Source organism: Medicago truncatula, chromosome 8 (genome assembly GCF_003473485.1).
Source record: "Medicago truncatula cultivar Jemalong A17 chromosome 8, MtrunA17r5.0-ANR, whole genome shotgun sequence".
Taxonomy (NCBI): domain Eukaryota; kingdom Viridiplantae; phylum Streptophyta; class Magnoliopsida; order Fabales; family Fabaceae; genus Medicago; species Medicago truncatula.
The window spans coordinates 45,214,124-45,229,705 of record NC_053049.1 but is presented as its reverse complement, the minus strand read 5'-3'; the positions used below and the strand labels follow the sequence as shown (position 1 = coordinate 45,229,705).

The window sequence follows — 15,582 nt, the reverse complement described above, 5'->3', positions numbered from 1 at the left end:
TTCATAGATTATAAGTGATTTTAGGTAAAAAAAAAATTGTTAAATTTATTTTATTATATGAATATTTGTGCGATTTTACTTTGAATACATGCATGTTTTTGCCCAACACAACTATTTCTTATCACTTTTAATAGAGGTTTAGAAACAATCAATAATGTTTGATAGCAACAAAATATGTATTTCTATCAAATTCATGTTTTATAGGAAGCAAAATCTAGACGATGTTTTTTATCCGAATCTAAACATACACACTGAAACAACTTCCATTGTTATCATAGTTCTACCTTTAAATGTTTCGTAAATTAAAAAAGCCATTGTCAATCAGCATTCATCCAATGGAAAGGCTAATTTTAGAAAATACGTCTTAGATTTGTTATTTATTCGGTTTATGTACGCGAATAGGCTGAAAATTGAGATGAGATGTTAACGAATAGGTTGCTGGAAATTTATGAATAGGTATTTCACTGATTTTTTAATTTGGGTTTTTTCTGGGTTAATTTGAGTTTTTATATGAATGTTTAAAGATGTTGGTGAAGATGAAGAAGAGGAGTAGAAAAGAAGATGAAGAAAGGTACAAAAAATTAGGTGTTGATGATTCACTATTTTGTATACATGCATGATCTAATGGTTGTGTTTATAAAAAAAAAAAAAAAAAAATGGTTAATATTATACAGTTTAATGAGGTCTTTGATTGACCACTTATGTATCCACCTTAGATATTCGGTTAAGTTAAGGGACTAAGTATGCAATTTAGCCTTATTTGTTCAATCGATTTGTTTCTTTGTTCTTCTCATGTCAACATTATGTTAAGTGTGCACCAAACACATGATAAAAAATAATGCTATCATAGTTTGACTGTTACGTTCTATTTGAGCGGATTTTTATTAGACAAAAGATGTCATATCGTAGATGGTCTTACCATTTTAAGACACTCTATCATTGGGTTTTTTCCTTGATCCCCACTTTTCCATTCTTACTTGATGAATCTTGTTCCCCCTCTATTCTACACGACAGTGACAATTCTTGCAAGGTTTGAAAGTAAATACCGACAAAATGGAGAGATGAAAAATTTCGATGTAGACTATGCTCAGTGTCTATTACATCTATGGGTCAACCACTTTCTATCCCATTATTCTAACTTACAATAAGATCGTCTCTTTCATGAAGAAGTGACCAATTCTGGAGTCTCTCAAATGCTTGAACTATTCAATAATAGGAGTAATTGTGAAAACCTAAAATTCACTGTAATTTTATTGAAACCACCGCGAAACCAAACGAGCACCTAGTTTAGTGTTAAATCTAGAGAAGGCCTGCAGCCAAGGAGTCAGATTCCACCCTTAATGTCCTGAAACCTCTATCACATGCCTACCTTATTTCTTGAAAAAGAGTCCATAACTCTGATTGAACAAAAGAGCAGTCTCCTTAAAGGTACAACTTTATTCACCTCACATTTTTAAAAATCACACATGACTCTGAAAGTACACATTCAGGCTTAAAAACTCTTGGTTTATCTGGAAGTATACTCCGATACCTGGTCTCAAAGCTACTAAATGCTGTGCAGAGTTAAATGTCAAATAAGTGGTGGCCTGAGATTTACAATTAGTGGATGACAAATTGGTATTGCAATGTGAACCATCAACGAGAACCTCTGTCCTTTAAGGGAAGCATCAAAAGTGGAAAAACATTCACACCTTACAATGTAGCTCCTGCAGGCTGCAAGACTATATTTTTGGCAAAACACATAAATTGTTATAAGTGTGTTTTGTGAAGTAAACAAAATAAAGCACACTTGCAATCATATACCATTTCAGCCATTCATGATAGTTTTATTGATAAATTCCTTAATTTAGATTCTTAATGTTTGATCAAATCAATTGTCTCAGATTTCTTACTAGTTGAGCTGAGTTAGTTATATCATGATAATATAGTGGAACACTACTTCCAATTCAAGGCTCCCTTACATGTTATCATCTGTTAACATCAAGTTTGGCAGTTTGTACTCGGAACTAGACAACTATTCACTAATTGTTCAATCCCCGTCCTGCAAAGATGTATTAGATTGCTTGCTCCACACAAGTCAGCAGATAAACGCGGTTTCTCTAATTGCAAATTCGCATAACAGCCAAGCAGTTATCTTAGGTTGCGACCTTAGTTACTAGTTGGTTGTATAATCAAGTGGTAAGAGACTTGGGAACCTTAAGCAAGTGGTCAACCGAGTTCGATCCTTGACTATTGTGTATATAGAATATCCACTCGGGATGAAAAAACCCATCTTGTTTGCCCAATAGGTTCTCTGACGGAAATTAGTCTCTACATCGTACTTATAACATGGCTATACAAAAAAATTGGCCGTATAATCAAAGTTTTTTTTGTGAACTATCAATACCTCAGAATTGACAAAAGCAATGTTGGGTGCTTCTTGCTGAGAGTTAAATGAAATAAATATGCAAAAGATAAGAGAGTGGAAAAAAAAATTGTACTTTGATAAGGAATTCCAAAGTAAAATAACAACAAAAAGATTTGCACTAAAACCTACAAAACTAGGACAATAGTTTAGACTGATGCTCTCAACAGGGGTGCTGCAAAGTCCAAAGTATCTTTCTACTATGTCCATCACTTATTCTTAATGAATGTAAGAATAGAAAGCTCAAAAAAATAGGTATATATCTAAAAGAATTGCCAAGAAAAAAGAATAACATATTGTCCTCATCACTGAGCAGCTGGTGGCTCAGAACTAGCAACTTGCTCACCCTCAACTGCTGGAGGATCTTGTTGTTCACCATTAACAGAAGCAGCAGCAGCAGCATCATCTTTTGTAGGTGTAGTAGGCTTATTTTCTGCAGAACCTGGAGAGGCAGTAGCAGTTGGTGTTGAGCTTTTCTCTGCCTTGTCATTTTTCCCATCCTTTGCATCTTTAGCGTCTTTGCCATCTTTGTTTTCTTTTGCATCTTTGCCTTCTTTTGGTGGGGGAGGAGGCATCATATGAGTCGGGGGATTCTGTTTAAGCTTCAAAATCATTTGGCGCATTCTAGAAAGATCGGTAGGTTTCCCAGGCTTTGGACCTTGAATAACATGAACCGAAGGTTTATTGTCGGCTTCTTTTTTCCCTCTCCTCTTCTCAATATTAGGAACCTCGCGAGGAATGATCTCTGCTATTGCTTTCCAGTAATGTTTGTCAGCTTCTTTGTGAAATTTCTCTTGGTTGGCCAAGTATATCTAGACAGACACATGTATAAATAATCATTCTCTATATTTTTCATACACATTATAAAGAAGTATGGCATGGTGAGGAAATGGAACAGGCGAAAAAGACATATAATTGCTTAATAGTTTACTATTATACCTTTTCTTTTTCTCTGTTGGTTTGTTTGTTTGTCTCACAATTGAGTTTTCTTTTCTCATAGAAAGCTTCCTTAAAATCTTCAGCTTCCTTTATGATCTGATTTCTCATTTCCTTTTCTCTCTTCTCCTTTTCCTCAAGGTGAATGGCATTTTTCCTGCATAGGTTGAAGCCATAAAAATTGTACTATCATACAGGCAAACAAAAGCATGACAGTATTACTTTCTTCATCACGACACAAATTGAGTTCAATTTGATCCTCCAAAAGACACACCATAAATCTTTATACAAATAACTAATCGTTATAACAAAAGGACTACTTTGTCATCAATATAAAAATGTCAGGGACTAGTTTGAGTATTGTTTTTGTCAAGTACTAAATTAGACCACGCGAAAATTATAAGGGACTAAAAAAATGAATTTTCAGATTGTGTGAAATAGTTTTGTCGAAACTTCTACTCAGATTGTATTATTTAGATGTTTGTGTAATATTTCAAAAAACAATACTATAAACTGATTTACTCATTGAGTGCATGATAAAAATTGTAATACAAAATAATACAAGCTTCCATTTCCCATAACACAAAAGTCACATTACATGTAACAATACATACATATAGATTAATTTCAGCAAAAGAGAAAAAAAAGAAATGTAACCTTCGCCATTCGCGTCTAGCAAAGCCTTCCTCTTGCATTTGAGTGGGATCAGGAAGAACAGGACCTTCAGAAGAGAAGATTCCATCATCAGTTTCATTGGTTTGAAACGGAGTAACGAAATCAGGGTTAGGGTTAGGGCTTGAAACTCCGAATCCATATCCGGGAGGAGAATGTTGGTCATTGTTGATGTTGTTGCTGGTGTCAACGGTGAGGTGATCGTCGTCGGGATTATTTGGAGGATGGAATGTGGATCCATAATCAAACTGCTGTTGAGAATTGAATCCTTCATAGTTACTATTGTTGTCATCTTCAAAAGGTCCTCCTACTACTACTCCTCCTCCTCCACCAGTGGTTGGAGATTGATGATGTGACTGCTCTTCCTCAAACGAGTCTAGAGACTCCATAGTTGAATTACCTTAGCTTCGGATCACAATTCTTTCTGTTCCTTTGTTTTGCCTTTCACAAATCACAACAACCATAACTAACTTCAATTGCAACGTGTCATATGCTACATATCTTTCGACTTTTTTGTTGACAAAATGTAGCTCAGATGTACATGATTAAAAATGTAATTAAGTACAAATTAAACAATCACAATTAATTAATTTTGATCTCATCTATTTGATAAAAAATAGATGAGTATGTCAGAAAAAAAAATTAGATGAGCATAAACGTGTCTCTTAGTCGGATTTAAACTTTGCTTTGTTGTATCGTATTCCATTAAATGTGATAAATCCAACAACATTTGATCATACATTTTACTTTTTAATCAAAGTCTTTGAGACACTTAATTTGTTTATGAATGGAAACGTATAAGATTAATTGATATTGTAAGATCTTGTTATAATATGTTTGAAGATGTTATAATATGTTTGAAGATTTTTATTTTATTTTTTATCTCTAATATTATTGGAAACTTATATGATTTAAGTCTCTTGTATCTTAATTAATTAATTAATGGTTTAAGTTTAAAATTAGTCTCATTGAGATTCTATCTAACTCTAGAGATAGGTTGAGATTATATTATATTATTTCTTAATGAGACTAGTTTCTAGATATGAATTAAGTTTGTTTTAAGTAAAAATATATATATATATATATCAACACTAGCTTTCTCAAGTATAATTCTTGATGTGTCTAATCTATTATATAAGTAAAAATATTTCTTTTTGGAATTCTCGCATAAATTTAAACTAAATGCGCACATACTTTTTTGGATTAAATATGTTTTATATCCTATAAATTTAAATTAATCTCAAGAAGATTAGTTTCTAAACTTAATTTATGCAGTTACACGTATATGATATCCAGTTTACCCAAAGTTAATTAGATTATAATTTTTCTCTATATTGTTATACACCTAATATTACATTAGGTTCAACCCAATAAAAAAGATATGAAAAATCATTTGTTGACACCCAAATACCCGTTCTACTTCTACACCTTGAAAGAGGAAAAAAAAAAAAAAAAGTAAACTAAATGATATATTGGTGATGCAATAGAAAGAAAAGAAAGTGAGGTGTTTATCGAGTATTGAGCAAATTGGAGTGTCCAAGTATGTTTACCTAAAAATACTTGCACTATCTCACTATATTTCATTTAATGTTATATTAATATTATAAGCCCTCTTTGAAAAAATGTCTTAACCATCATGGGAAAGTAAGTTTTAACCATTAGATCTAATGAAGAATACACTTTTATCATACTCCCTCAACACTCAATTTTTCTCCCTCCCTCCCTCCCTCTTCAACCACACAAACATCAACCAAATTTCTCACTTTCTCTCTCTACGTCCTCCTCCTCTCCTCTCTCTCGGAACAGTACCATCATAACCACCATGTTTAACACCTAGATCTCCCTCACTTTCTCTATATTTTGTGATGATTTTGGATTTTTTTTTTTAAATTTCTTATTTTTCATTCCTATTTTTCACTATTATACCCTTATTTATAGAAAAACTGGAAAACCAAAAGGTCATGGATTTTGTGAGTATAAGGATGAAGAATTGAAGAAAAGATTATTCTTTTGATATTGATAGAGAAAACACATTGTATAAGTGTTGAATTAAAGAAGAGATCGAGGTGTGAGATGTGTTACGGTTCAAAACTTCAAATACCGTTACAGTAAAAAAGGCACAAAGGTAGGGGAGAAGGATGGTGGTGGAAGATGATGAAGAAAAAAATAGTGTGTTGAAAGACCATGATAAAATTGTGTTCCCTATTTAATCAAATGGTTAAAAACTAACTTTTCCATGGTGGGAAAAAACAAGCCTTTCCCAAATTAAATGGCACCACAACTATATGTTTTTACTCCCTCCATCTCAAAACAACAGCCTTTTATCGTTTGTGAACGATTTTTAAAGAAACGATTAATTGTGTTGATTTCAATGGTAAAATTAATATCATTTATTAAAATACTCTTATTAATTGTAGTTAGAAAAATATTTAAGTTTATGTAATTCAATAAATAAGGGTATAATAGTGAAAAATAAATAAATGCTGCATTGATATTCTAAATTGGCAATTATGTTGAGACAAAAAAAATACTAAAGAGACAATTATTTTAAGACGGGGGTACTCTTTCATCAACATCTTTGGGAGACTTAGTTTTTTAAGGAAACAATTCATGAGACGGAGGGAGTATTATTTTTTCCTAAACATACCCTTAATTATTATTTTTTTAACAAACTAAAATGATATATATTAATTACCAATGAATCACCCCGCACAAGGTGTGCAAAAGGTGAAACAACCAAGAGTATTTACATGAAGAGGTGCCAAAACTGCAAAAGCACCACCTAAAAAACAAGAAACTAGTGGACACCCATACACTAGAGAAGATGTTTCCACCACTCATGATAACTGTAACCGAAAGCTGTCTATTTTGACTTCAACCATAAGAATGAATTTAGCTTGACTTTTTCTAGGAGTGTAGAAGGATTAGAAGCCGCATTGTTGAATATGTGGTTGTTCCTTTCCTTTCAAATCACCCAAACAGAAGCAAACCAAATTACCCTTAGATGAAGATGTGTAATTCTAGGCAAACCAGACATATGAATAAACTGCAAAAAATTATGTCGAAGTTCGCCAACTAGAACCGCTAAAATACCTAACCAATGTAACACAAGTGACCAAAGAGAACTGTGAATATCACATCCCAAAAATAAATGTTTTGTCGTTTCCAAATTGCCGCAAGCTGCCGGACACGCCGTGTCAGTTACTTGAATGACCCACCGCCTTGTCAAATTATCTTTAGTAGGCAATCTATCGCGGAGGAGATGCCACACGACACTATCAACCAAATGTCTGTCGACATCTATTCTTGAAGTAGTAATAAAGTGATATGCTCCCCGAACCGAGTAACCATGTATAGGGTCGAGTAACCATCGCCAAGTATCCTGAACTATAACCTGCAAAACAACATTGTGCAACAGGACAGAGCACTCCCCCACACATTCCTCCTCCCACGCTATCAAACGGCGTCTCCACTCCCACACCCTCCCCCAACTTCCCATCCTAACCTTCCCATCTCCTCCACCGTACACTCTTTATTCACAGCCAAGTCAAATCGGCAAGGGAATTTAAGTAAAAATATTTATTTTATGAATTCTCACATAAATTTAAACTAGATACATGTATACTTTTTTGGTTAAATATGTTTTTGGTCCATATAAATATAACAATATTTTTTTAATTCTTTTAAAATTTTCTTCGACTTTTAATCTTTCAAATGTTTTTTATCTTCATTTTTTGTCCCTCCATTTGACTAAATTCATATGTAGAATTAGACTATGTGTAATTATAAACTCTCGTCGAAGTTTATAAAGAGTATCACCCTCAACTTATTACAAGTCGCTTTATAATAAATTAGACATGATATAAATATCTGATATAATATCGAATTATACAAATGAAGAAATAAATAAACCCTACAACTGTTTTCGCAGAAATTCAATGTGGAGGCTTACTTGCTTCACAAATATTATTATTATTGTTATAATTATAAAGGTAAAGATTGATAGATTAGCATGCTTTGGTTGGTGACTAGGTGGGATCTTGTATTTAACCGATTTAAGGCTATTTGGCTTCTATAAAGTATAGGTAGACTGTTGTCAACAAAAAAAGTATAGGTGGACAATTAATTTTTTTTATTTTTTAAAGAAGGTGGACAATTAATATTCATTACTTATATTTGTTTTTGCGTGTTCAACTAGACAAAAAATATCTTTCAAAAAGAAAAACTAGACAAAAATATATATATATTACTTCAAAGAAATATAAATATACTCCGAAATATTTGCTGGTTTTTGCAGTCAAATTGTATTTGGTTTATGGAAATTATTAATAAATGCTCTTAAAATATTTGTTAAAAATTAAATATAGTAAAATTATCTTAAAACTTATATTTTAAAAAATTTAAAATTATTTTTTCATTGCATTTTTTTCCTTAACAAATACTCCAAAAGATTAGTTAACATCACCCTTCTTTTATTTCTCTATTTTTCAAACTCTTGCAGAACAATATGACACTTTGAAAAGCCTCACTTTTCCTCTTAAAATAATTTATGACATTAATTGAAGCACACAATGGTATGATAGGACTATATAAAGCATCTTTTTTGTTGGATTTAAATAAAATTTATGCACGTGTTTGGGCAGTTTTCATTATTGTGGAGTTGTTCGATGCTTTGGTTTTTCGTTCAAGCATGTTAGTTCAACAACATAGCTACATTTCAACCGCGTAGATATGGTTGCTTTTTAAGAAGCCAAATTAAGGGGTTTTTTTTAGAGAACCAGATTAAGGGTTTTGTTTATGTAAACTTAAAGGTAAACATTAAAATTATAAATAAATGGCATACTTCTTTATACTATTTTTTTTTTGCAAATTCTTTATATCATGTTAATTACTTAAAAATTTTAAATTTGAGAATGATAACCAGTGATTAGGATTGCATGTTGTTGACAAAGCACATAGTCATACACAATTTTACATCTTAATTGTTAATGGTTGATCAAATGGTTTATAATATTTTTTTGATTGATAGTTTTTGCATTTTAATATGCAAAAATGGTCATTCTAGCAACAACAAAAAAAAAATCACAGAAACATCACAAATATATCGAAACTTTTCCATTTACCTCCACCGTCCAAAAGAAGATCTAAGGTTCGCTATTAATTTGCACTTTTTGCTGTAAATAACCTTAATATTGAATGTCCCGCGAGTATAGCTTAGTTGGTAGGACAATGCATTATTATATGCAGGGGTCGGGGTTTGAACACCGGACACCTCACTTTTAAATTTGTCAAAAAAAAAAAAAACCTTAATATTAAATGAAAACCGTTAAAGATTGTCCATTTAACACTTATCAAGGAAGCTAATATATAAATATTGTGTTAGAAAATGGTGAAAGTGATGTATTGAATTTTAAAAATAAAAAATTTATGGTTTTCAATGAAAATCTTTAATTAAAATATTTAGTCATCAAAGATACATGCTTCAAAGACACATGCATTGTTAACAAAGGATAATCCATAACTATATTTCTAATTCGGGGTATGAAAATAGAAACTAAAACCAAGATTGTTAAGAAAGGAAAATTTAGAAGGCTTGACGTGGATAAAGAGGTTTAATAAAAGATGGTTTGGGGGCCGCCAGGGTATTGTCATGGAATTGGGTGGACTAATACACTTTTTGGGCATGAACTGAATTTGAGAGAAGACGAATTATTAACAACAATTAATTATCGTATTAATATTTGGATTAAGGGGGTAAGTAAGTAAGGATGGGTGTTAGTTGAAATTTGAAAATGTAGATGATGGTGGGTCCCACCCACATTAGCCTGTGCACGAAAGCCGCCCAGAACAGAAATGGTTGTGCACACGTGCAGTGCAGTGCAGCCACTGACGTATTCCTTTCGTTTTATACGACCAGACCAAACGGATGATGGATCTTTAGTTTTACCCTTATTTTTCTCCACAACAATATTTACTCTTTCCTTGTTTCTTCTCATAACCAACCAATCATTACTATTTTTTTCACCGAACAACAACCAATCACTACTTAAATTTTTCGTAAACTCCAAAATCAAGCTAATTTTTTTTAGCCAAAAGCTTTACTTGAGAGTGCCTTAGGTATTGTTTACATATTTTCAGTAATGTTATTTGAAATTTATATTGGAAGATGATATAAGATGTGTTCTTTATGTCGAAAATTAAATATAAGCAAAATTGATACTAGTTGAAAAGTCAATATATGTAAACTAAATTTTTAATCACATATATGGATTTTTCAACTACCAATTTTGCTTACGTTTCATTTTAGATGAAGTACATTTTAGAAGCAGAAGCAACTGAATTCAAATTGTTAATAAATTTAACTAAATGACAAATTGTACCTAATTTAATTTTTGAGTGAAACAATTATTGATTAAACTATACTTACTTTACTTTACGTTAAACTCTAAATTACCAGAGGTTCATTTCTCCTAAGAACTAAATGGTTAACATCAATAAATAAATTGTGTTTCCATGTAAGATAAAGGAGTTTATTGAGTTGCAACCAACTTTGTTTACACATCACATTTGTTGTTCATCAATGACAATCACCAACAATATGTGATAATTTAGGATTTGAAAGTGACTATGTTGTATAGAATTATAACTATAGTTTAGAAAATTGGTTGCAAGTTAATGTTACAAACTAAAGGTTTTTTTGACGCACAGACTAAATATGTTACAAAATTGAAATACGAAAATTTAAAAACTGAAGAAGAAAAAAAATCTGTTTCTAATTCCATTGTTAAGTGTTAGTGAATTAAAAACTTGGTCGCCAATTTTATGTTTTCCGTCTCTACTTTCTATCAACTTTTTTTTTCTTCTTTCAAATGTCAAGTCTATCAACTCTTTATAGTAAGTAGTATTAACATAACTGGCTTGTATGCAAACAAACAAATTTTAATAATAATTCAACAAATGCAGTGACAAAATTGACTTGAATAGTTGGGTTTCTATACAAAACAAAAGTTAATATCACATGCAAACATATGGATCATAAATTTAAATTTGTCTCAAGTAGACACCTTGTTTGAAGCTAAAGATGCTCAAGAACTACTAATCAAAATATCTAGAGTTTCGACCCTAAAAATTAACTTAATTCACTCATTTTTAATATACTAGTAATATTTACCTATAAGTGAATAGTAGATTATAAATTTATGGAGAATGTTAACAAGTACACTTATGATACTCCCTCCGTCCTTATATCTAACCTCTCATTTGACTTTATTTTTATTCCTAAATGTAAACATCCTTTCAAATTACTATATGCATTTATTATTTTTTTCCTAAAATACCCTTAATTAATACTACTAACTTGTCTTGAAATATGAAAAATCAAATTTAATACACATACAAACAAAGGAAAATTTGATAATATTAACACACAAATCAGACACATTAATTACACTGACAATATTTCTTAAGAAATGTGAAAAGGCAATGGGTGCTACATTAAGGGACGTAAGGAGTATTTGTTAAAGTACCAAAATAAGTAATTTTTTAATAAAATGTTGTGTAATTATTACCAAGATAAAAGTAAAAATTTGTATTTCCAAGACAAAGTTTCTACAAATAGATTCTTTAACCAATGTCATTAGAACACTAGTTAGCGCTCAAAACCTACTCCTTTGTATTTGAGCCCCAAATAGTACGTATCTTTTTTTTTTTTTCAAGTAGCCTAGTGGTCAGAGCTCACACAATTTAATTGTGGAGAAGTGGGGTGTTCGGAGTTCGAACTCCGACCTTGCATATACTCCCTCCGTCCCACAATATAAGCAAAAAAACACATTTTCTTTGTCCCAAAATATAAGCAAAAAAAGACAAACTTTTATCTTTTTCAAGATTTTTTTTGTTTATTCTCATAAAATTAAATGCAAATTACATTGAATTTTCTCTCTGTTTTATTTTTTCCATTACCAATAGCCAATGAAAATTGTTTTTACATCTTTATATAAAACTTTTTTCAAAGAAAACACAAAAAACTATAATTCAAATTTTTATTATTTAGTTTTCTTAATAAATATGATTTTTTTTTTCTTATAATTTGGAATGGAGGGAGTAATATACAATATCCCTATATCCCTATAGTGCGTATCTTTGATCTAGTGCGAAATAAAATTATTTTAACAAATTTGCATTGCTTGTACACTCCCCAATTATATTATAAACATTGGCAAAAAAAAATGTGTCAATGGCGCAACCCGTGCGAACGCACGGGTACAGCACTAGTCTAGTGATAAATGATTATTTTAGCTTATGAGACTAGTCAAAATGTCGAGTTCTATTACGGGACGGGACCCTAAAAAACCAAAAAAGACGGAGCATGAAGGCTAGTTATGTAAATGAGTGAAGGACATTGGTAACATGATGTGATAATTATCACATAAATAATGAAAGTAGGAAAGTCGTTGTTAAATCACACGAGTAGCAAAGTCTTTGGTAACACACACACGAGGAACCAACAACAAACAAGCAAAGCAAAGTCATTGCCGTGTTTGACCTGAACTCAAACAGGAACACAACCTTTTTGGCTTATACTCTCTCACACGACACAAATTACACGCCAATCAATCTTAAATCTCAGATTTCACTTCTTGTCTCTCATTTTTCCTTGTTAAGCAATCTATCTATTTCTATTTCTATATGCAGCTGATCGATCTACTTCTTCCTCTTTTTTCCTTATTGTCAAAGTAAGAAAACACACAAACATGAGAAGAGTTAATAATAGAAATGATGGAAGAGATTCCAACAACACTTTAGATACTATAAACGCTGCTGCTTTTGCTATAGCTTCTTCCCATGATCGTCTTCAACCTTCTACTGCTACTAATCAGGTATAATCCAATAACAAACATTTTTTTCCTTCTTTTATCTTCACACCACTTTTTGTAAATAATTGCCTTTTAAAAAAAATGATATTTTTCTGTTCAAACTAGTTAGAAAGTGTTATTGATTTTCTGTTTTATGAGGGTGAAGGTAGAAAGTGTTTTATGATGCTATAGACTTTTAGCCTTTTTGGTTGGATTTCTATAATTGATCTCTTTTCCAAAAAGAAGAGATCTTTTCTCCTTTTCCTTGTATGTGTGCGGTGACATTATTAAGGAATAGCCTTTTCATTTTCATGATATAGTAAATAAATTCGTTAAAAAAATTATTAAACAATGTTAGGATTTACCTGTTCTTGGTCTTTGGGTCATTTTCAATGTTCCTATGATAATACTACTACTAGTAATAGATCGGAAATATATTTATTTTTTTTTTGTGAAAAAAATATGAAAGTAATATCTGCAGAGTCATTGCAAGATGGAGTTTAGTGAGATTAACAAAGGAAATTATCAATTTTGTGTGCTCTCTCATTTTTTTCATAATTGAATTCTCAGTTTATGGTAATCAGGATGAGTAATACCAAGACTTTAACTTCAACATAAAAAGTGATTTACTGATACAAGTGTGTTTGTCCTAATTAATTCCTGCCATGTGTGACAATCAATTCATTCCTTGAATTTCACTATGAAATCAATCAGAAACTCTTGCAAGAGTGAATGTTCTAGGAATAACTACTGTTTATTTACTAATAAAATTAAGCTCTTAGTTAATTTCATTTTGTGTATACAGTTAACAGTAATTGTCACATTAACCCGTAAGAAAAATGTCACACTAATGTAACACATAACAATGTCTTCTATGACTGAAACTTAACTCAGCTACTTGCGTTTGCAGAAGAAAAAATGGGGAAACTGGTTGAACATAACCGGGTGTTTCGGCTATCAGAAAAACAACCGAAAGCGGATCGGGCATGCTGTTCTTGTTCCAGAAACAACACCTACTGGAGCAGATGCTGCTGCTAATGCTGTTAGTTCAACAGCTCAAGCACCACCAAGTATAACACTTCCCTTCATTGCTCCTCCTTCATCTCCTGCATCATTCTTCCAATCTGAACCTCCTTCAACCGCACAATCACCGGTCGGTATATTATCCAAAACTTCTGTATCTGCAAGCATGTACTCACCTGGTGGCCCTAACTCAATCTTTGCCATCGGCCCTTACGCACACGAAACACAATTGGTTTCTCCGCCTGTTTTCTCGGCTTCTTCAACAGCTCCTTTCACTCCACCTCCTGAGTCTGTCCACTTGACCACGCCTTCTTCACCTGAAGTTCCGTTTGCTCAACTATTTGACTCCAACAGTAGAAATTCAGAGACATATCAGAGGCTCCAAATATCTCACTATGACTTCCAAAATTATCAGTTTCAACCCGGTAGCCCAGTTGGTCCACTGATATCACCAAGATCCGCGATCTCGGGCACCTCATCTCCTTTGCCTGATGAGTTTAAAAAATTAGACACTGCAAAGCTTCTTCACTTGGATAAGCTTTCAATTTATGGTAAACAGAAGTCGAGCCAAAGTTCCGGGTCTATAACCCCAGATGCTGTAAAGGCCACTACTACTCAGGCTGGTTTTTTCCCAAATCATTGGGTTTCTGATATCAAAATTTCACCTTGCCCAAGCAATAATCACCGGAATGAGACTAGTGTAAATCATAGAGTCTCATTTGAATTATCGGCTCAAAAAGCATCGTCCTCTGTGGAAAACAAGCCACCAGCATCATCACAATGGACTAAAGTCCTGTCAAAATTTAAAAACGACGCAGCAGCAGCAGCAAAAACGACAGACAAAGAAGAGAATCATTCAATAGAGAATGAGTGTGATGATAAACAAGTTGTCACAGAAACTCTTATTGATACAACGAAGCAAAGAAAAGCCGCTGAAGCAACAGTTGACGAGAAGGATCATCAGTCTTTAACCCTTTCTTCTTCTTCCACAAAAGAATTCAATTTTGCTAATGCAGAAGGAGGAGATTCTCCTGCACCAAATATAGTTGCTGATTGGTGGGCTAATGAGAAAGTTGCAGGGAATGAAAATGCTGCCTCAAAGGATTGGTCTTTCTTCCCAATTATTCAACCTCATGTTAGCTAGCACGTAAAGGACGAACATATTACACAGTGGCTTCTTTTTCACATAATTTGACAATGGTTTTAAATTTTGTGCTGTGTTACAACTTGTCAAGAGCCAACAGCAACACCTGCTGAATTGAGTTGGGAAATCTAACACAGTGATGGCTTGGGGTTTGTATTTTGAACACAATGACCCTGGAAGCAATAGTTAGTTTGAATAATTTGTGTTTAGGAGCTTCTTTTTCCACCCCGCATGGGACAAAGTGTGGTTTTAAAGTTCCTTTTGTATTTCTGTAGTTCTTACAATGTTTGGATTAGAAATACCTGTATGTACATATTAGTGTTTGTACCTTATCTTCTGTTGATTTTATATGTAGTTTTATTTGCAATAGAAGGAAGATTATAAGTCAACTAATGATGCCAATTAAAGTAAATTGCTAATGATAATGATTGCTTCATATTATAATTAAATACGTGCACACGTTCGATTTTGCAAGAGGGGTGGGTGATCAACCTTGTATCGGTATCAAGCACTGAAATACACCCAATTGTGACAGTACAAGATTATGTTAT

At 32.5% G+C, this 15,582-nt stretch overlaps 2 protein-coding genes across 2 annotated transcripts; one reads left to right on the top strand and one right to left on the bottom strand.

The window, feature by feature from the left end:
* Nucleotides 1-2,148: 2,148 nt before the first annotated feature.
* On the bottom strand, nucleotides 2,149-4,508 carry LOC25502062 (clathrin light chain 1). The gene is made up of 3 exons (XM_013591602.3): nucleotides 3,998-4,508; nucleotides 3,344-3,497; nucleotides 2,149-3,216 (listed from the first exon to the last, which is right to left on the bottom strand). The coding sequence occupies exons 1-3, from the start codon at nucleotides 4,399-4,401 to the stop codon at nucleotides 2,710-2,712; spliced, it is 1,065 nt and encodes a 354-aa protein (XP_013447056.1). The 5' UTR covers nucleotides 4,402-4,508; the 3' UTR covers nucleotides 2,149-2,709.
* A 7,979-nt stretch (nucleotides 4,509-12,487) lies between these two features.
* Nucleotides 12,488-15,420, top strand: LOC25502061 (uncharacterized). Its single transcript, XM_013591601.3, has 2 exons — nucleotides 12,488-12,888; nucleotides 13,775-15,420. Exons 1-2 carry the CDS (start codon nucleotides 12,763-12,765, stop codon nucleotides 15,029-15,031), a joined length of 1,383 nt encoding a protein of 460 aa, XP_013447055.1. The 5' UTR covers nucleotides 12,488-12,762; the 3' UTR covers nucleotides 15,032-15,420.
* The last annotated feature ends 162 nt before the right edge of the window (nucleotides 15,421-15,582 follow it).